Source organism: Ammospiza caudacuta, chromosome 2, assembly GCF_027887145.1.
Source record: "Ammospiza caudacuta isolate bAmmCau1 chromosome 2, bAmmCau1.pri, whole genome shotgun sequence".
NCBI lineage: Eukaryota > Metazoa > Chordata > Aves > Passeriformes > Passerellidae > Ammospiza > Ammospiza caudacuta.
In genome coordinates, this window is record NC_080594.1 from 32257343 (window position 1) to 32279194 (window position 21852).

General features: G+C 50.5%; 1 protein-coding gene across 1 annotated transcript; it reads left to right on the forward strand.

Moving 5' to 3' along the window:
• The first annotated feature begins 246 nt into the window (after window positions 1-246).
• Window positions 247-5681, forward strand: LAG3 (lymphocyte activating 3). Its single transcript, XM_058800441.1, has 8 exons — window positions 247-310; window positions 541-712; window positions 906-1132; window positions 1399-1656; window positions 1828-2121; window positions 2435-2725; window positions 2992-3107; window positions 5547-5681. The coding sequence occupies exons 1-8, from the start codon at window positions 256-258 to the stop codon at window positions 5652-5654; spliced, it is 1521 nt and encodes a 506-aa protein (XP_058656424.1). The 5' UTR covers window positions 247-255; the 3' UTR covers window positions 5655-5681.
• Window positions 5682-21852: the final 16171 nt, after the last annotated feature.

Below are 21852 nucleotides of genomic sequence, written 5' to 3' on the forward strand. Positions count from 1 at the left end.
TTGGTCGTGACGCATCCTCGCAGTGATACGGGGAAACTCGCTGCCCACCTGCACTATAAAGGCATTGAGGGAAATGCTTTGATCAGAGGCAGAGAGAGAGCAGGAGAGCAAGCTCATCCCACTGACCCCTCCGTGCTCACCCACCCTTTCTGACAACCTTCTTTGCCCATGCCTCACTTTTGCTGATCTCTTCAAGCTTTGGACCTCCTTAAGCACAGAGCTGAGTGAGAAGCAGCCCGTCTCCTGGATGCCACCATGAGGCTGGTGTCCCTGCTGCTGTTCCTCATCTTCACTCTGCTGCCTTTCACTGGTAAGAGGGGCTGAACATACTGGGGAGGGCAGAGTAGCTCAGAGATCTGAGTCTGGGTGTTACTTGATCCCTGGAATGGCTGGAAGGGAGAATTTCTGCCCTTCCAACTCCACAGAAGGTGGCCAGGTATCATGCTGTATCCTAACCCAGCCTGGCAAAGATGGCATCCCCACCCCAGAGTGGGATAACACCGAATCCTGCTCTCTGCTCAACTCTCCATCTTGTTACAGCTGGCCACATCCCACCAGGACTATTGGAGGGGAGAAGCAGGGAGCAGAAAGTGTGGGTCAGAGAGGGGAGTTCAGCCGTGCTGCCCTGCCACTTGGGCCCCAGAAAGACAAGGGAGAGCTCAAAGCAGCTGCCTGACAAGATATCCGTGCTGTGGAAGAGGCATGGGGGAAGGTATGCCAGGGCCACAAGAGACACGAGTCCTTCTGAGGGAATGGGAGGGTTGGAGGCCCTTTGAGCCCCATTTCTCTTTCCCCATGTTCCCTCCTTCCCCATATTCCTTCCTTCCCCATATTCCCTCCTTCCTGCCCCCTCCCTTGATCTCGTGTTTGCCTCTGGCATGAGCTGCTCCCTGTCCTGCTTGCAGCGTGCACCAGGAGCCACACGTGGTGCTGGAGGTGGGCTACTCGGGCCTGCAGAAGACAGCCCAGCTCATGAAGCCCCGGGTGTCGCTCCAGGACTCTGCCCTGCGCAATGGCAACTTCTCCCTGCGCATCGTGCCCGTGCGCGGCGAGGACGCGGGGCTCTACGAGGCACAGGTGAAATACAGGACGGAGGTGCACAGCTGCCTCGTGGAGCTGGGGGTGATCACAGGTAGGACAGGATGGAAAACCTGGGGAAGGGTGATTTTGGGACCAGGGAGGTTGTAAAGGTGGGATGGGGTGGGGATGCCGTGTTTGGCGGGGCCGTGTTTGGCACAGGCAGCACCCTCTGGAAAGTGCAGTTTGCTGCTGTCTGCCCTCAGCTCTGCAGGGAGAGCTGCCTGAGAGATGAAGTTGGGGCAGCACAGACACAAAGAAGGCTTTGGTGGCTCCCCTATGACCTCAGCTCACCCCCAACTCAAACCCTTCTTTTTGCAGTGACCCTCAGTCCTCCCAGTCCAGTGATAGAAAGTGAGATGCTCTCGATGAGCTGCAACTCCAGCCACCGGGCCAGCCTTGTGGAGACGTGCTGGTTCCACAAGGAGCACCTGGGCCCCACCTCCAGGACCTTCTGCTCCTTGTCCGGGACTCTCTCCATCCTCCATCCAGCCATGAGCGACGCGGGCTCCTGGCGCTGCCAGCTTCGCTACTCTGATAAGGAGATCATTTCTGCCACCTTCAACCTGCAAATTCTGGGTGAGCTCAGCCTCTGTGCTGATACCCCAGCATCCCCAGGCTGATCCCTTTGATGTGACTGACTAACCCCCACGGCCCCAGCTCCCACCTTTCCTCACTTCCCAGGTCAGTCACGTCCCTAAGGAGCTCTTTCCAGACACCACCCCACATTGCCCTCTTTCCCTGGTTCAGGTTTTGATGGCCCAAGCAGCCCTGTGGTCTATGCAGCAGCTGGCTCTGCAGCTGATCTACCCTGCAGTCTGAGCTACCTTCCCAGAGCCCTTGGGATGAGGGTGGTGGCAGCCCACTGGAGCCATCTTGCAGGAGGACATTTGGAAGACAGGGGCATCTCCCAGAACCTGAGCAGCAGAAGCTTCCCCCTACATGTCCCCGTGGTGGGGCCGGGCGATGCAGGGCAGTACCGCTGCGCTGTCTCAGTGGGACACAGGACAATCAGCAGGGACGTGACCTTGGCCGTGCTTACAGGTGAGAGGAGAGACTGGGGTCCCTCACTGCAGATAAACACCCCCACCTGTCTGTGCAATGAGCTCCTGGTCATGGGTTCCCACCCTGGGGGAAGGAAACAAGATCTCTGTTCAGGGCATTGCACTGCATTGGAGTCTGCTGGAATCGGGGGCTTTCCTGGGTGACTTGATTATTCCTCTTAAGAATGAGAAAGACAAAAAAATAATGTAGAGGGAGTACTAAAGAAAAGATGCAATAGCAGAAGAATGGACGAGGAAGAGATGTGGACATGCCTGCAGGTTTTCCTGAGGTTGCTTTTTCCCCTTTGCCACAGTGACTCCGAGCATCCAAGGACCAGTTTCTGAGGGGGCTCGTTTGCTGCTCATCTGCAGCCTCACACACGCCCAGGGACATGAGCGTTTCCAGTGGACTCACCTTGACTCAGCCCCCACTAAGAGCAAGCTGGCTCTGGCTACTCCCCGTAGCTTGGAGAGCCACAGCTCCCGGGTGGGACCTACCTTGGAAATACCCCAAGTGTCACGAAAGGACACGGGCAACTGGGAATGCAGCGTGCATGGCCCAGAAGGCAGACTGGGAGCAGTGGAGTATGACCTGCAGATCACAGGTACTGTCCCCCGTGGCTCTGCAAACAACCTCTTCTTCTCCTCACCTGCTTAGCTCTCTGGTGCCCTTTCCTCTCTCAGCCTCATCCTGTCCTTCTCCCCTTACACCACTTGGGTACCATCTTCTTAGCTGTCACCAGTTCCTCATACTGCTCCTTCCAGTTCCCTGCCTACCTCTTTCCTATTTTGCCTGTTGCTGTGCTGTCCCACCCATTCCTTGTGCAGAATCAACCATCCCTTCCTTCCTCACTGTGGTTCCTCCTCACAGGTGCCCAGGTCTCCAGCGCTCCCTCCATCTTTAGTGGGCAGATTACCTTTGGGCTCACACTCACCCTCTTCTTCCTGCTTGCCATTTGTGTCGTGGCTCTGGCCCTACAAAAAAGGGTAAGTGTCCATCACCCCACTCCTGTTATTTCTCCACCCTTATTTGACCTTGTGCAGATTACTCCAGAGACAGCAGTGAAAGGTGCTGGGGACACAGTGGCCGGAGGAGATGTGGGGCTGGAGCAGCCTGCTGATGGTGTCATGGACACACAGGGAAAGCCGTGGCACTGGCACATTGTACCTGGCCATTGGCAGGTCTGGCTAACCACAGCATTCCTCAGGGGCAGCTCAGACACCTCAGAGAAGGAAGAAAACCTCCTAAGCTTTGAAAAGCTTCATGTTTATTGCCCCAGAGATCAAGCCATGCTGTAGTAGAGGAGGGTCAGTTGCCAGGCTTTTGTAGATGTCCTCTCTCATTCCTTAGCTGGATGTTTTCATGTAACCATCTCCTGTTCTGTACCAATGCCTGCTGGTGCCCAGACACGGATATTGATGCAGGGCTGCTGTTTCTGGCTCAGCCCTCACACCTCAGCTCTCAGCTTCCTGCAACTTAATGCCCTTCATTTGCTCAGCTTGTTCCAGTATCTTGTCCTCTGAAAACTCTGCCTTGTACCTTTGCCTGGTCTATGATCCCTCAAGACGAGGCCAGGACTAATCCCTCCCCAGCACATCACTGGAAAAAACTGTGCAGACAAGTCAGACTGTTTCCCTGAAGTTTTCATATTATTGCTCTGCAAATTAATAATGTGGCAAAACCATCCTTCAGGGTTTCCTTTTGCAGACAAGGGAGTAGCTGTGATGCAGCTGCCTCCTACTTAGTCTCATGGAAAGGGCCCATGATGACAATTCTGGTGGGGAAGGGGCTGGGCGATGAGAGCGAGATAAGTTTGGAAGAGCTTACCCTGGTGAAAGAGCTGGGAGCCTTGAAACTGCCTCGAGCTGAGCATGAGGGATGTGACAAAATTGATGAGAAGTCTCAGCAAGCCCCAGTGGCTGGAGGCTGAAGGCAGGCAGCATCACAAAAGAAGCAAGGTGGAAATTTTAAAGAAACCACTGTGGGTAGTGCAAGAGCAGCTCGTGACAGGTTCTTCGTCATCTGTCCTTAATCAGCACTGATGGTAAAGCATAATATGAGGCAGAATTTTACACTTTCTCTGAGACTCTCTAAAGTGTGCAAGGCCAGGGCAAGGTGATCAGAACCAACCTTTCTGGCCCAAAACCTGGGACGGGAACCCCTTAACAGTGTACCTATAAATGGGTGTCCAGCTGTTTGCTTAAACAGCTCCCATCCCACCAGGATATTCAGGATATTCATCGTCCCAAAGCATTTGCATTTGCCCCCAAGGCCCTGGTGTGCTGAGCAAGCCAGGCTCCCCTGTGGCAGCAGAGCTCCTATATCCCTGGGAGTTCCTCACCCAGCTCTGGATGGCCCTGCTTTAGCAGGACTGGATCATCTCCAAAGGTCCTTCCGGCCCCAGCCACCCTCTGGTTCTGTGATTCACACCCTTCCCTGCACAGGCTCCCTGCGGGCTCACCCTCCCTCAGAGTGCAGGTGAGGTGGTGCCTGGAGCAGAGATATCAGCTCTTCTCTGGTTCTCTCTCTCTCTCTGCTGGCATCCTCTGAGACTGCATTTGCTGTTCCTGCTCCCCGTGGTGTATCGTGCACACCTGATGGGCTGCTGCCCACACATTAGGAATTCCCATTCCAATCCCCTGATCCTATCAATGTCTGATCAGTACTGTCGCATTTCATTGATCCTGTCACTCAGGTTAGTGCTGCCTTCTCCTAAAATATCTGTGTCTTGCATGATATTCTCATCCTCTTCCTTCCAAATGAGGCTCCTCAACTTTATCAGCAGCCTAACTCATTAGCACTTTCACACTCTCTGTGCCAATAATGACTGGTCTTTGAAGACTTGTGCTTTTCATTTCCCTTCAGCCTGGCAGAAACCTGTCAGCAAACCCCAGTCCGCTCCTCTTAGCTGAGATCACACCCACCATGCCATTCTCTAGCTAATCTCATCCTTCTTGCTGTACTGTCTGTGTGTAACCCTACACTGCTATCAGGAGCCCTGAGATCGACCTCTTTTTCACTGCCTAGAAAGTCACTTGTGTGGTTCTGTCTCTAATTTGCTCTTATCTCATTTTGCACAAGCCTTCATGCCTTTATTACCTCTCCAAAAAGGTGTTGTACAATCTGACATACATCAAACCTGACAGTGGCCTGACCATTGCCCAGATCAGTGATTGCTCTCCCTTAGCCAGGTCCTGTCTTTGTTATTCCTTATGCCCATCACACCACAGAGGATTGTGCTGAGCCAGCCTTCCCCAGAAGGGATTGCATGTCTCAGAGAGTGTCTCCTTCCCTGGCTCTGGCAGGGAACAGGAGCCTTCTGCTTGCAAGCAGTAGGACTGTCCTCCACGGCAGGGAGAAGCCCCCAGACCTGTGCCATTCAGTCTCTCCCCCATGTCTGATGTAGCCTCTTGCTTCCCTTTCAGGCACAGGCTCCTGCCTTCCCAGCCCTGGAGGGGATGTTTGCAGCCAGTGTGCCCTGGAAGCCCATGGAGGAGAAGCAGAAAGGGAAGAAGCAGCAAACGGAGTGCTGATGGAAGCAGGGCATGCATGGCAGGGTGAAACTCTGTGTGCCACAGAGAGAGAGGGATGGGCACCGTGCAGACCCCTCTCTGCAGGAGGGCTGGGAATGGCGTGGGCAGGGCTGGGGGCCCTGGAGCTCTGTGCCTGCAGAAGGGCTGCAGGCTGCAGCCAGGGCGAGGCAGACTCGCCGCGGCAGTCGGGTGGCCAGCAGATGCTTTGGAGCTGCTGGCAGTATTTGAGCCAGCAGCTACTGCCTGCTTCTGTGCCACATGTCTGTCCCACTCTCTGCCCCTCCTTCATGGCCTCCCTCTCAGGCTTTCTCTGGTGGAACACTTGGATGCTGGACATGGCTGGAATCCATCTCCCCTGCAGTCTGACAATGTTTTTCCCCACATGCTGACTCTCTTCTCCTCTCCCTCTCCCTGCACTGCCCTGCTCACTGCCCTGTTGCACATTTTGAGCATTTTAACTTATTAGAAAATAATTTTAGAACTTAAAATAAATTCATGTGATGAAAAAGCCCACTGACCCCTGTGTGTGCTTGTGGAGGAACGTGCCTATTTGACAGAGCTGGGTGTACCTCTGCCTGTGTGAAGCCATTTCTAAGGCTTTTGCTGCCTTCTCTTTCTCTTTCAGTTCTGTTTTACTGAAGTTCCTGTTCGTTTCTGACATTTTCACAGTGAGGAAGGGGAAATTAAATGCCACTAGAGAAGGAAGAATCACAGGTTCAGTCTTTCCTTTTTGCTGCATTTCAGAGCCTTCTTTTCTTTTATTCCTCCCATCTGACTGTCCTTGTTCATTCATTCATTTATTCCTTTAGTCCTCACATTTTCCTGAAAGATCGACAAGTGGCATTATGGCTCTTTTAAGGATGTAGTTAGCAATGTAAGCATGAGTCTGCCAGGCCCCACCTCTCCAGACCTTCAATGTGTTTAAGTTTCATGCAGTCAGAGAATGCTCTTCAGGTCCCCTCTGAGCAGCCATGGAGGACTGTGGTACTGAATGCAGCCCCAGAAGAAACACCTGGTAATGAGAGTCACACGTGGGATTTCTCCCATATGGGCCCCACGCTGAGGCTGCTCCCTGTCCAGGATGGAAGATTCTCTTGGCTTGAGAGAACGTCACCACAGCCAGAACAGCTTTTCATTATTTCAGCAGGCACATGAACAGACCTTCTTGCTGTGTGGGTCCCCCCTTCCCTCCCCAAAAGGTTTAAGCACTCAGGTAGTGAATGCACTCAGGTGTCCTTAGACTGCAGTAACACCCAAAAGTCACTCCAGGGAGCACATCTGGACTCCTCAGCTCTTTAGCTACTCAGCTATCCATGTATTTTACTGAAAATGACACCTCTTTCTCCACTGAATGCTAGAGAAGTGCAGCAGAGCTGCGAGGTAGACTTGTCTGCTTCAACCATCCCATGCAATTTCAGGCAGACCCTGGAGCAGAATCAACAAAAGGCAAGACAGTCCAGCATGGTACCAGCATCTTCCTAGGCAAAGGATAACACTGCCTTTTTTTTTCAGGTGGGAGTGATCTGTCTAGCTCAATCCCCTCTCTCTGCCAGATGCTTTGGAGTAGAGAAAAGGCTGGTTAACCCCTGTGGGGCTGAGGGACAATCCGATATCCACCAGGATCACATCACATTCTCTCAGTGCCTGACAGTGGTTTGCTCTCTCTTCTCACACACAATGGGATGCTCTCTCCTTCTGTGGGTACCACTTTCAGCACTGCCTGTGACAGCCTGGATGTTCTCATTGCTCAGATGTGTGCCTGGTCTGTGTCTAAACCTCCCTGGTTCCTTGTACTCTCTGACTTCCTCTGGCAATCCGTTCTGGGATCTGCTTATTCACTGTGTGAAAATAGTTCCTCTCTCCGTTTTGAACTAAAAGCTTTCCACTGTCACCATTTTCTTTTCTCCCATCACAAAGGCTGGGAAAAGAGGGACTCCCAAATCCATCCTACCTTGGATGGCCATTATTTTACCACATTTTATCACAGCCCCTTTTTTGTTATTTCCCCATCCCCTCGTGACTCACTTCCTTCCAGGTACAAATCCCAGATTTTGGGACATTCTCTCAGACAGTTTGGGCAGGCCCAGCTCTGGGCACGGTCAGCTCTGCTCAGGCCCTTTGGAAGAGGAGGCAGCAGCCCAGCAGGGGAGCAGTGCTGGTTTACATGAGACACGGAGCCTTTCTCTGCTTCACTTCCATCCAGCCCTTCCGTGTTTTGTCTGCCTCTCTGAAAGAAGTTGAACAACACTGAGCTTGTAGCCAGCTGTTCACTGTGCCTGTCATGATAGGCAGATGTCTGACATGGTGCAGTTACAGTGAGCAAAAGCCTGGAAGTGTTTACACAGTTTAAGTTTTCCTTCCTAGAAACTATTCCTATATGTAGGAAAATATTTCCAAATCAAGATGGCACAAGGCAAGTCAGTGGAGTTGAGGTGAAAGGACCAAGAGTCTGCACAATAAAGCAAACAAATCTGGAAGCCTGTTTCAAGTGGAGTCAATAAATAGAAACAGGAAATTAAGCAAATGACATATGACAGAAAGAGACCTGATGCTTTTCCATAAGGATACAGTTACAGGTGCAAAACTCAAATAAATATTTTCAACATACCAGAATGTGGTCATTTGACCCTGGCTGGGTCCCTCACTCCTTTCTCTAACTGGATGGGAGGCAGAAAGTATAAAAACAGGCTCATTGGTCCAGATAAGGGCAGGGAGAGATCTCTCACTGATTATCATCACATCAAAACAGACTCGCCATGGGGAAATTATCTGAATTTATTACCAATTAAATCAAATCAAATCCAAGCAGGATATTGAGAAAATAAACTCAAATCTTAAAAGACCTCCATCCCACCACTCCATTCTTCCAAGGCTTAACTTCACTTCCAATTTTCTGTACCTTCTTCCCCACAGCAGTGCAGGGAGACAGAGAAAGGGGGTTGCTGTCGGTTCATCAGGTGTTATCTCTGGCACTCTTTCCTCCTCAGAGGAAGGACTCCTCACACTCTCCCCTGCTCCAGTGTGGGGTTCCTCCTGCAGGAGAGAGCCCTCCCTTAACTTCTCAAATTTGAGTCCATCCCATAGGCTGCAGTTTTTCACAAGCTGCTCCAGCATGGGTTCCTTCTGGGGTCACCAGTCCCACCTGCAAACCTGCTCCAGGGTGGGCTTCTCTCTCCACAGGGCCACAAGTCCAACCAGGGCTCTGCTCCAGTGTGGACTTCCCATGGGGTCACAGCCTCCATCAGGCATCCACCTGCTTCAGTGTGAGGTTCTCCATGGGCTGCAGGTGCATCTCTGCTCCCCCACGGACCTCCATGGGCTGCAGGAGAGTGCCCTGCCTCACCATGGTCTGCACCACAGGCTGCAGGGAATCTGTGCTCTGGCACCCGGAGCACTCCTGCCCTTCTTCCTGCACCAACCTTGGTGTCTGCAGGGCTGATTCTCTCACATATCCTCACTCCTCTCTCTGGCTGCAGTTGTTCATGTTCTTTTCATCCCACTTGACCATGTTGTCCCAGAGGCTCTACTGCCATCACTGGAGGCTCAGCCTTGGCCATCAGTGTCTTGGAGCCAGCTGGCTTTGGCTGTGTCAGACATGGGGGAAGATTCTGGCAGCTTCTCACAGAAGCCAACTCTGTAGCTCCCCAGCTGTCTAAGCCTTGCCACGAAAGCTCATTGCACAGTGGATGGAAACTTTATAAAAATATAGGAAATCCAGTGGATTCCCTTTTAGCAGAGAGGAGGGCTTAAGGAATGCAAAGAAAGTGTTACACATGCAAATTCCTTTGCGTAGGACTCCTCCAAAAGGAATTGGAAGACAACCTTTAATCCCAAACTAATCTTTTTTCAGTAAGAAAGATCAGCATCATTAGAAAAAATCATAACTAGGTCCAGATGTTCTGCAACCCAGACTTCTGAGGGATTTACAGTGAGAGGCTAAATTCTAGCAAATAGCATAATCTGACAAAAGACCTACAAGAAAAATAGATCTATTGTGGTTTTTGTGCATTCTGCACAGCTTTTTCAAAACAATAAAATGTTAAAACCAGATATCAAATTATGTAGGCTACTAAGGCATACTGAGTTTTATATTTGCTTGGCAAATTTATGGGAACAATATCAGCACCAATCCTGCAAAAAAATTCCATTACTTAGTACTCTGCTTCTGTTGTTTGAACACTTTGATGCATAAACCCAAAATATGTAGGGTTTTACTTTTGCCTTCTAAAGGCAAAACTGTCAAACCAAGCTCCTTACGGGAATGCTGTTGTTGTGGGTAGTGCATCTTGTGCCTCCCACTAAGTTCCAAAGCATCTGGGACAGTCTTTTCATACTTGTGGATTCCATCATGCCCAAGAGTTTCTCTCCTAGGTTTCCATCCCTCTGGCCTGCCAGTTCAATGCCTCTCCCTCCAAGAGCAGTCATATGGTGTGCTCTGAAAAGGGTGTCACTGCCACCTGAATGCAGGGGTCTCAGAGGGTCCCATGGCAGGAGGACATAGGACACTCCTGGAGCCCAGAAACACGGGAAATCACACACAAGGGCAGATTTTGCAAGGATTTGGTCATTCTCATTCTTACTGAGGTTCCTCTTCTTTTACAAGCGCTGTGTGTCTTCTTTCTTGTCACCAGCTCAGCATTCCCACTTTGTATATAAAATGACACAGGATTTGTACCAAGGGGGACACACCAGCAAACTCCCTAACGAGCTTTGGGGGCTGTCAGGAGCTCAGTTAGGACCCTGTGCTCAGGCACTCCCCAGCCCTTCAAAATCTCAAATGAGATATTAGGAAGAAATTCTGTGCTGTGAGGGTGGAGAGGCGCTGGCGCACGTTTCCCAGAGAAGCTGTGGATTCCCCATCCCTGGCAGCGCTCAAGGATCCCGGTCTATTGGAAGGCGTTGCTGCCCAGGGCAGGATGTCGGAGTGGATGATCTTTCGGGCTCCTTCCCAAACCACGGGCTCTAAGGGAGGGCAGAGCTGTGCGGGGACAGCTCCCGGTCCCTCCCGGCTCCTTGTCCCGAGCCGATGCCGCCACCTAGCGCACCGTGCGCGGGATTCTGCGCCGCTGACACGCCTCCAGCTGCGCGTCAGGACAGCCCCTCCACCGGCCTCTGCCCCTCGCTTTTGCCAAGGCCAGCGATAGTGAGACAGTAAAGCAATATTGCATCCTGTACAGGTTCCTAAAAACTCCCCCAGGCACCTCCCTCCTGCCTGTCGCATTTCTCTCATGTCCTTAACATGGGCTTGGGCTTGGTTAGGCTTGCTTTACTCTCTGTCACTTTTGGTGACACACTTCTGCGGGTTCCATTCTTGATTCCTCTGTCAGTGCCCTCCAAGCAGCCCCTGATTTCCCGGCACACTGGGCTCGTCTTGCTCCATCAGGCTCCACCCCTCCTGACCAAATGCAGGGGACCCCCTTGCTCATGAAGGACCTCTCTGGGGGGTTCCTGATTTTCCACTGTGATCAGCACAAGAACCTTTATGATATCTGCTTAGAGAGCCCTTTCTTCCCATTTTAGGCCTCCAAGTTCCTGCAGACAGGTGTCTCTCCCCAGATTTCCCCATTTCTGAGCAACACAGCTGTGCTGGGGTGAATCACTGGGCCCCTCAGCAGCCAGCTTGTTGTTTCTAGCTCCCATATCAGGCACCAAAATGCCCCTTGAGAGGCTCACCAGGTGTCAGCTATTCTGTTGCAAAGAGAACGCTCCTGGCCTTTGAAGCTGCTGATAGTCAGGTGCCTCAAGATCTGTTTTTTATGCTGCATCAAACACTTGTCCTTCCTTCTCTCCAATGCCACTTGGCAATCACTAATTTTCCAACACATCTGGGTATCTTTCATCTTTCAGTCTACAGAGAGCCCCCACTGATGTGCAGGGAACTTGGCTTTAGGGAGATGATCTCTGGAGGCATCTTGGCTTTCCAGTGCAGCCAGTCAAAAGGTCTTTCTCAACATCTGGATTCTGAGGCCCATTTCTCCCTTTATCTCTCACTTCCTTGGAGACCCTCAGTGTCTCTGCAGGCTGTGACCATCACCCAGCTCAGCCTGGAAGCTGCTCCTCTCCGCTGAGAGGATCTGTTTCTATCTGACACGAGCTTGCAAAAATATTGCTGGTGATGGGATTAGAGCAAAGAGAGACAGCACAGAGTGTGTCTGCAGGGGATAAAGCAGGGAAACATGACAGCCCCTGCTTGGCGGGGGCAGAGCTGTGTGCAGTGCTCAGGCTGTTCTCGCTGTGCTAGGGGGTCACTGTGTGATGCTGGATGAGCCCCCTTTCCCCAGGGGCGCAGTACAGCAACTGCCCCAGCGAGGTGAGAACCAGACTTGCCAAGAACCTAAAAACCAGTTAAATATTTATGAGGAATATTACATTCAGAAAAGAGACTGACTGGCTAATATTATTCATCCCTTCTGGATTCTGATGTTTAATTAATGCTTGCAAAGTGCTTTGAGATGCTTGGATGAAAGAGATACAAACACGTCACTGCACGCTGTGACCCTTGGTCCCAGAGGCACCTGTTCCCTGCACAGCTGCAGCAGCTCCAAGAGATGGATCCCCACCCTAGGGTGACAGTGGATCCAGAACAGGCATTCTCACAACGTGACAAGCCTGAGGCTTTGTCACCTCAGACCACAGCCCTGCTTCTCCTTGCAACTCTGCAGCAAGTTCAAGTGCATTTTGCAAGCCTTACCCCTTCAGGGAATGCTATTTCTGGTAGATATTTGCAGTGACATAAACCAACTGTTTAAAAACAAGCCAGTGTTTCTGCATTATAGCGTGCTGGGGAGACAAAACGCGAGCCAGAATCTGTACAAACTGAAGCATCAGCTCAATGCCTCAGATCCCCAAGCACTGAGATGCCAAAGCCTTACAATCCCAACCTGAGTTTTCTTATCGCTGTTTTTTCCCACAGGACATCCTCTCTGGCAGCTGGGGACCAAAAGGACATTTCTATTTGACATGTGTGAGAGAGTTTTGAAGATGCTGATGGGCTATGTCAGGTTCTTGCCAGAGAGCTCAGAGTGCCTCAGAAAAGGGCATTCCCAAGTTCTGGACACTAGCAGAGTGCCCATCCCATCCCAGTTTGTATCCCACACTGGGAAGGTCCTGTCTCATGCAGGTGGCTTCCTCTCTGAGGCAGGACATCATCTTTCTCCAAAGTCCCAATCAATGGAGAAGCCCTTGCGCTGGAGGCGCGATCATGGTGGTTCCTGCACAGCTGGTGGCACACTGTGAGTCTCTCTGCTGTGGCTGTCTGTCCCTGCTGCCCCCAGAGCCTGGTTGCACCTCACAGCCCCATCCTCACACGCAGGGGCAAGTCACTGCCAAAAGGAGGAGAGTGGGTGGCGCAGAGATGAAATCTCAGCCATGTCTGGGGCTCAGTGGGTTTCCGCCACCTTGGCTGAGGCTGGGATTCAGAGAGAGAGAGAGAGAGAGACCAAATGCGGGTGGGAAACCACAAAAGCCCCCTCCTCCACCCTACAGAGAAGGGAAACAGCTGAGATTCGGTCGTGGTGCAGGTTGGTACAGGTTACTGAAGAGTAAGCTTACACTGGCTTTACAGGGCGAGGTTTTGGTACTGGAGGGGCTGCATCAGCGGCTTCTGTGGGACGTGAGGAGCTGCCCCATGCCCGTCAGAGCCACCTCCAGACAGCCCCAGAGCAGACCCACTGCAGACCAAGGCTGAGCTCATCAGTGATGCTGGTGGCACCTTTGTGACAGCGTGTTTAACAAAGGGTAAAAAGCTGTGCACAGCAGCTGTGGGAGACAGGAAGGACAATATGTGGGAGAAACAGCCCTGCTGACACCAAGATCAGGGGAAAAGGAGGGGCAAGAGGTCTCCAGGTGCCAGAGCCAAGATTCCCTGGCAGTCCATGGAGAGTCTGCACTGGAATGGGTTTTCTGGCAGGAGCTGTGGCCTATGGAGGACCCACACTGGGTTCCTGGATGAGATTATCTAGCACCCTGCCCAATCACACCTTGAAAGCCTCCAGCAATGGTGACTCTGTCACGTCCCTGGGGAGGTTGTTCTGGTGACTGATTGTTTTCGCTGTCAAAAAGGTCTTTCTAATGTCAAGATGAACATGAAGAACTGCAGTCCACGGGAGGAATCCACATCAGAGCATTTCTTGAAGGATCCCAAGGTGCAGCAGAGGAACAGCATAAGCAGGAAGAAGCAGCAGAGATGAAGTGCTATGAACCGACCACGACTCCTATGACCTGCCTCCTGTGACACTTTGGGGGAGGAAGGAGGGGTAGAAGAGTCAGGTGTGAAGTTGTGAAGTTCAATCTGAAGAGAAAAGAGGGGTGGGAGAAGCTTTATAAAGTTGTTGGGTTTTTTAAAATTTATCACTATGTTTGTTTGTTTTTAATTAGCCATAAATCTATTTGTTTGTTTTTAATTTGCCAAAAATTAAATTAACCTTTCCCCAGGTTAAGTCAGTTTTGCCCATGACGGTAGCTGGGGGGAGATCTCCTTGTCCTTATCCTGACCTGAGAAGGTTTTTCACATCTTCTCCCTCTGTCTTGCTGAGGAGGGGGAATGAGAGAGCAGCTGGGTGGGTGCTGGCCAACAGCCAAGGAAAAGCCACCACTGCTATAAAGAAAATATTCTCTCATCTCACCCTAAATCTCCGGCAAACTGCACAGACAGGTGGGGCTGGGGTCAGCCCTCAGAGGTGCCTCTCCTTAGTGGTGGTGCAGGAGACAGGCTGGGAAATGGAGCTCAGGTGGCTCTTACAGAGTGCGGGAGGCGTGCGCTGGGTGTGGATCTGCTCAGCTAACCTGTTGTTTGTCAGCTTTCCTCCCCAGCCAAGCAGAACCAGCTCCCAGCCGTCCATGTCGAGGTTTCAGCCCCGTCAGGGCCTCCATCAGCTGCCCCGTGGCCAGTAGGCTCTCTCTGTTCCGCACACTCATCCTCCCTGCCGCTGCCATGGCTCGCCTTCCGCCCAGGTCCATTTCTGCCCACACCCAGAGTGGAAATCACGTGCCTTTGGAAAATCATCCTCTGCCCAGAGGAGTCACGGGTGTCGGCAGAGCCTGGACTGGCGGCAAGACCTTGCTGCTGTCGTTCTGGCTGGAGAGGAGGAGACATCAAGGCCAGCCCTACATATCTGCTCGTGAACATCAACTTCGTTCCTCTTTTGTTTCAGCTGTAGTTGGGTGAGATCAACTACGGCAGGTGACAAACACAAGGAGCCAGAAACACAGAGGCTGAGAGAAAAGAGGTAAGGAAACTCTTTCTTCTGCTAAGAGGCCAGCCTGTTTTCGGGTTTTTTAATGCTATGAACTTTATTACTCCGCTCAAGTTGCTGTTTCGGCACGGATGGATTGGCTTTGCCCCGCTTAAAGGTCTGTTGTAAAACCATCTTAAACCTTTGACTTGATAATACTTGTGGCTGTGCAATTCTCCAAGGCCTTTTAATTTTAGCTAAAAACTGTTTGACTCCCTGGAATTTTCACTGAAAGGGGCATAAAAAAAGGGAGCTACGAAAAGCTCAGAGCCTGGGGATCTCATGGATCTTTTAAACCCATATATAGGGAAATATGTCCTATATGAGGGCCTGTCACTGGTGACTGCATCTCCCCAAGGGCTGCAAATGCATTGGGAAGCAGCCCTCTACCAGCTGCCACTTGCTATCACCTTCTCCACGTACCCTGCAGGAAGGGGAACTTTATTCTAAAAAAAGCCTGCAAAAATAAGAAGATGCCAGTCTCTAGCTAAGTAAGGATGTCTACTTACATCTGTACGTGCTGAGACTGGAGGGGTCTGTTCTGCTAATCCAAGCTGACTGGCTCACTGCCTGACACTAGCTGCCAATGCAGCCTGATCCATTAGCTCAGGGCTGAGTGAGCAGGATTTCTTGGAAAAAGAGGGATCCTTGCAATTTCAGGACAACAGAAAAGGGATCTGCTTTCCCCTTACGCAGGCTGCTGTGCTGTTGAGAGCAGGAGTTGCATTTCTGGTTGAATTTTTCAACTTTCAGGTGGTATATCCTGCTCAGCCTCCATCAGCCACCTCAGATATTCCTCCACATAAGGGCTGAGCTCAGGTTACTGCTCAGTGTTCTCCACTATGAACTCAACACTCCCTGGTGCAGGTTGGAATCACAGGATGGCTTGGGTTGGAAGGGACCTTTAGAAAACATCTCATTCCAACACCCCTGTGCAGGCAGGGACACCGTCCACTAGACCAGGTCACTCAAAGCCCCTTCCAGCCTGGCCTTGAACACCTCCAGGGATGGAGCAGCCACAGCTTCTCTGGGCAACCTGTGCCTCATGGGTCTCTGAGTAAAAGATTTCTTCCTAACACATTTGATCATTTGATCTAAACCAACCCTCTTTCAGTTTAAAACTGTTCTTCCTTCTCTTATCACTATCTGATTATCTAAAAAGTTGCTCTTCCTCTTTTTTATAAGATCCCTATAAGTACTGAAAGGCTGTGATGAGGTCTCCCTGGCTTTTCCTTTGTCCTCCCCAGTGTCTCACAAACATGTCTGCCTGCAGCGTAGCAGGGCTTGGCTCATCCAAACTGAGCATTCACCTCATCCCCACTAGAGGTTCTTGAGCACCCAGGGACGGTGCCCACCTGATCTGTCACAGCCTCTTGTGGGGACCCTGTATTCACCAGAGCAAAATTAAGGAGGGGTGATACCCAAATGTCATCCCAAGCACATACAGGGCTTGGAAGGCTGATGAAGGAGCTGATTTCAGAGTGCCTCTCATTGCCTTGATTAGTCACAGTTTCTGGTGGCTTTGGCAGGCCTTGGCTTCCCCTCTGGCCAGAAGGGAGCAGCCTGGGCTGCGGAGTTGGAGCCACTTCTTGCGGCCTCCACGTGGTTCCAGGCATGTCACTGGGCATGGGGTACCTCATGGCTGAGGGGAGCTCAGCTGGTGCTGACACAGCGACATCCCCACCCTCCTTGTCCTGATGGTGGGACCTCTCCTGGGGAGGATTTAGTGGCGGCTGCAATGGCTCGTGGGTGGTGGGATTTTGAGATTAATGGCAGGATGGCGAGTGTGTTGATTTCAAGGCCAGTCCAGGCCATAATTCAGTGGTTACTTGAGATAGTAATGGTTGTTCCTAGGAGTAAGCTAGTGATAAAGATTAGTTTTTCCTGGGGGTTCATTAAGCAAGGGAAGGAGTTGAACTATCATTTTCGGGATAGCTTGTTTAGCTGACCCTACTAGAAAGTAATATAAAGGAAGTATGGAGGGTTTGGATTCCTCTAGGGTAGGTTCAATTCCTGCTTTTCTAAGTACTAGGCTTTCACCCGTGTGACCCCATGGATCTTGCTCCAGCGCCTTCCTCTCCCAGGGGCTCCAATGGGGGGATGGCATCTGCTCTTGGATGAGCAGAGATGCTCAGAAGGAAATGCAGGGAGGGTCAAACAGTCCAGGGGGACAGTAGGGACCATGAAATGATCCTCACTGCTGTCATAACATTGCTCTCTGCTGGCTATTTTCATTGCACTTCGTCTATTTCCCTGCCCGCTGCTCGCCTGACGTTTGCTTTAACGTCAAGGAGTAAATTCAAAGAAACCACTATTTGGTAAAAGAGCCAAGTCAGCTTTGTTTCAGAGTTTTAAACTGAGAGGAAGAGAGGTGAAGCCCTTTAGCCCAGAGCCCCACAGCTGAGGCTAACTCTCGAGCAGGGCAAGGCGCATCCCTGGGCCCTGGCCCGGGAGGCAGCGCAGGGGAAATGCCGAAATGCCGCAGCAGCGGAAGCCGAGGTGCGGAGCCCTGTGGGGAGGGAGGGAGGGCTGGGGGCCCCCCACCCTGACACAACGAGCTGCTGCCAGATCAAAAGCACAACCACAAACAACAGCGAGAGGAGAAACCAAAACCACACTGCAAGAAAGAGGCGCAGGAAAACACAGAGAAGAGGAGATGGCCTGCTCTGCATCAGGAGCGGTTGCTGAGTTTTTATTTGTTGGGGTTTTTTTAATTTAAGTTTCCTCCTGTGTCATGCCAGTGCCAGCCTGTGGAGAGGTGTCTGTAGCCATCACCCACTGGGGTTCAGTACTGAGGGGCTGCCAGCCCTGCTCTCAAGCAGATGTTATCCAGGCATGACTTGGTCCTGCAGGCATTATTCTCTGAAGCAAGCTCACTCACTACCTCAGCTCTCCTTTTCCTATCCCTCAGAGAAGCAAGGATCATTAAAATAAGTCAAGAAGGAAATTAAACCAGTTTAATAAGAGGGGGAAGTTAAAATGAAAAGGAAATCAATGTTCACTTGGGAGGGAGCCCTGCTCCTCCGTTGCTAGATGTGCTAATAAATCAAGTATGCCTGGACTGTTTCTGGCACAGAGGCCAGCTGGCATGAGATGGTCTGGGCTATTAAACTCACTTAACCTCCAAAATGAACTGGCCACATGCCAGCCACCTAATGGGAGAGGTCCCTGGCCCATGCTAACACCTAAATGCATCCCAAGAGTTGCTCGGGAGAGGGAGAGTTGTCCCCGGCCAAAAATGTGTCAGGAAATGTACTAGCAATTTAACAGGACTGATGAGTATGTTCCAGTGCCTGGGGACATTCTGTGACACCGCTTAATTTATGAGTACCACCGTCAGATGCAGCTGGGCTGCCTGTAAGGAGGCTGTGGGTCTGCTAGGAGCATCCGCTAATGAGAGCAGCTTGCTCGCTTAACACAGCGGAGCCTTGCTCTCTGGGATCTGTAAACTCCGGAGCAGCCTTGCCTGGGATCTGGCCTGGAGGGATGCAGAAGGAGACAGAAAGGCAGGGGGGAATAGGAAGTGGCATGCATGAGAAGCAGAAATAAGCAGGGAGAGAGGGAAAGTGTGTAAAAGAAATCCTAGCTGAAGGCAACCCATTTTCCCCACTGATTTGTAGCATGTAGGTGGTAACACCACACTGTGGAGATCTGCCACAGAAATACAAAGATTAGTGTGAACAAAGTGGGGATGCAGAAGATGTGAAACCAAGAGAAGAAACAGAAGAACAAAGATGCATCAATCTGCATCTACCAAGATGCACAAGGTCAGCAGTTCACCAGTCCCACAGTGCTCTGGTTGTGTGGTTTTGCTCAATAACCAGGAAGCAAGAAGACAAAGAATAAACTGAAGCCATATGACAGGAGAATAGAGATTCCCAGTCAAAACAAAATTATGAGGTGTGACTCAGCGATTTCATTAATTTTTACTTGTTCCATTACCTTCAGGTTTTATATAAAGTTTAATGACTTTAAAAATTTGAAACCCATCACTGAACTGTTAATTCACAGATATTACTTTAGAGTGGGGGCTGACTTTTTCATCCCACAGGAACAGGTGATGTGAGATTTCACAGCAGGGATGAGGTTCCTCCTGTCACCTCAGGAATGGATCTTACTCAGGGCCCCGTGCCAGTTCTCAGTTATCGATGTTCCTTCAGAGTGAGATGCATACAGATGCCTTGTTAGTGCCCCTTTCTTTATTCTGTAGCTCAACCCAGCAAACTGCTTCATCACTGCCTCTGCATCTTGTTAGGAGTGATCTCCAATCATCCGCACTTGCTCCTTTGTTTTATAATTTTTGCAGAAAACAGCTCATGCAAATATTTCCTGGCCTGGGGTGGGTTTTTTGTTTTGCACGAGGCAAGCCACAAGTCTCCTCTGACTGTGTCTTTGCCACCTGTTTCTCTTCTGATGGTGCATATATCTGCTGTCTTGTTCTTGCACACATATTTTTCATCTGTGCATGTCTGTACATGGGTCTGGAGTCAGATGTTGGGCTGACCTTATCTCCATTTAAATGTAGTGCTGATGTTTTCATCTACTCTTTGATAGCTCCACATGCTCTGATCATTAAATTAATTTCGGTATTAAATTATCCTCTAATAGAATATATTACACTTAATATTGCATATCGTACATATAAATACTGTGGAAAATTATTCACGCATTTCTTTTGTGTTTAATCCCATTAAGACTCCAGCCTTCAGTCTGACACACACCTGACATGGGGACTGCCTGCTTCCAGAGAAGTGAGGTCACCTCACTGGCTTGCTCACTCCCCAGGGCATTTAAGCTGCTTGGCTTCCCTTCTGTGCTTTATGCCTTGGTTTAGGGATGGAGAGCTCAGTCGTGTCCTTGCGCCAGCAGCCATGGTCCCCCTCATCTTGTCACCCCACCCAGCTGCAGCTCTTACCAGCTCTTGGCCTTTGCTACAGTCAGAAGCTGCATCTAATTTGATAACAGACCTTAACATGACCATTAGCTTCCAGTTCCCACTTAAGGTTTTGCTACCATTAGTGCAACTTCTTCTTGTGGACCTCATTCCTCCCTTCTCCCCATACTTTTCATTTAACTGTCCTAAGAATTCAAGCAGAATTGAATTCTGTTCTTTCCAACATCCGACTTGCTGGTTATTGAGATTTTTAAGGTAAGAAGTTTAAAAAAAAAAAGCCCAAACCTGAAGAAAAATAATAATAACAACAGCCTAAAGATGACTTTAATCATAGCATCACAAAATTACACAGAAATATTTAGATGGCAAGGGACATTGGGAGGTCTCCAGTTAGTTCTCCTACTCAGAGCTGAGTTGACTATAAAACTACAACGTGTTGCTCAGGGCTTGACAAAACAACTTCTGAGCATCTCCAATGGTGGAGACTGCCTGGCATCTCTTGGCATCTATTCCACTGCTGAACCACCTTCAGTGGGAAGAAAGTTTTCCTTCTATCTAGTCAACATTTCCCTGCTCAACATATGGCTGCTGCCTCCTGCTCCTCCCCTGGGCACATCTGAGAAGAATGAGGCTTATTCTTCTAGGTAATATCCATTAGATAATGGGAAACTGAAATTAGATCCCACTTTGGCTCCCTTCTCCCTGTCAAGCCAAATTTTCTGCCTCTCCCTGTATGTCAGGTGCTCCAACTTCCTCACCATGTCACCAGCCCTCCACTGAACTCCAAACAGTTTGTTGGCACCCTTCTTGTACTGGGGGCCCAAAACTGTACCCTGTATCCTAGATGAGACCTCAGGTGTGCCAAATAGAGAGAAATAATTACTTCACTCTACTTCCAGCAGAGCTGGCTGAGCTCTTGCTAATGCAGCCCTGTATGTGTTTAGCTTTAATCTCTGCAAGAGTGATGATAACCCACCATAGAGAAGTAAAAAAGCACAGAACTCTTGGCAGTATAAACAGCTGCTGCCTGACGAATGCCAGAAACCTAGGGATGAGTAAAATGAAATGTTTATTACCAAACTCCAGGGGCATGCTGCAGATGGATTCTTTGCTGAAACAAAAGGCTCTGGTGACTTTCCCAAAAAGCTTCCACTTTCCTGTGCTGAGGGATGGTGGGAGCTGACTGGGAACACAAGTCCCATCCATCGAGGTCTGAATAATCAAACATTACTAACAGAGCATTTGGGTCTTCCAGGATAGGATCCCTTGGCAGTGGCAGCATTTCGGCCACAATAACCCCCTGTACCGATATAAGCTGGGGACGGAATGGCTGGATAGTGCCCAGGTGGAAAGGGACCTGGGGGTGCTGGTTGACAGTCGATTAAATATGAGCCAGCAGTGTGCCCAGGTGGCCAAGAGGGCCAATGCCATCCTGGCCAGTATCAGGAATGGAGTGGCCAGTAGGAGCAGAGAGGTCATTCTTCCCCTGTACTCGGCACTGGTGAGGCCTCACTTGGAGTATTGTATCCAGTTCTGGGCCCCTCACTTTAGGAGGGACATCGAGTTACTTGAGCGTGTCCAGAGGAGGGCAACGAGACTAATAAGGGGCTTGGAGCACAAGCCATACGAAGAGTGACTGAGGCAGCTGGGGTTGTTCAGCCTGGAGAAAAGGAGACTAAGGGGCGACCTCATCGCTCTCTACAACTTCCTGAAGGGTGGCTGTGGTGAGCTGGGGGTCGGCCTCTTTCTCCGGGCGATAACAGATAGAACAAGAGGACACAGTCTCAAGTTGCGTCAAGTGAGATGTAAGTTAGAATTAAGAAGCAAATATTTCACAGTAAGAGTGGTCAGATACTGGAATCATTTACCCAGTGAGGTGGTGGAGTCATCATCCCTTGAAGAATTCAAAAAAAGACTGGATGTGGCACTTGCTGCCATGATCTAGTGAACAGTTAGAACATCGACTGGACTTGATGATCTTATAGGTCTCTTCCAGGCTTGAACTTCTGTGATTCTGTGATTCTGTGATTTCCAGCCCTGCTGTCCCAGGAGGGGAGGAGCATTCCCAGCG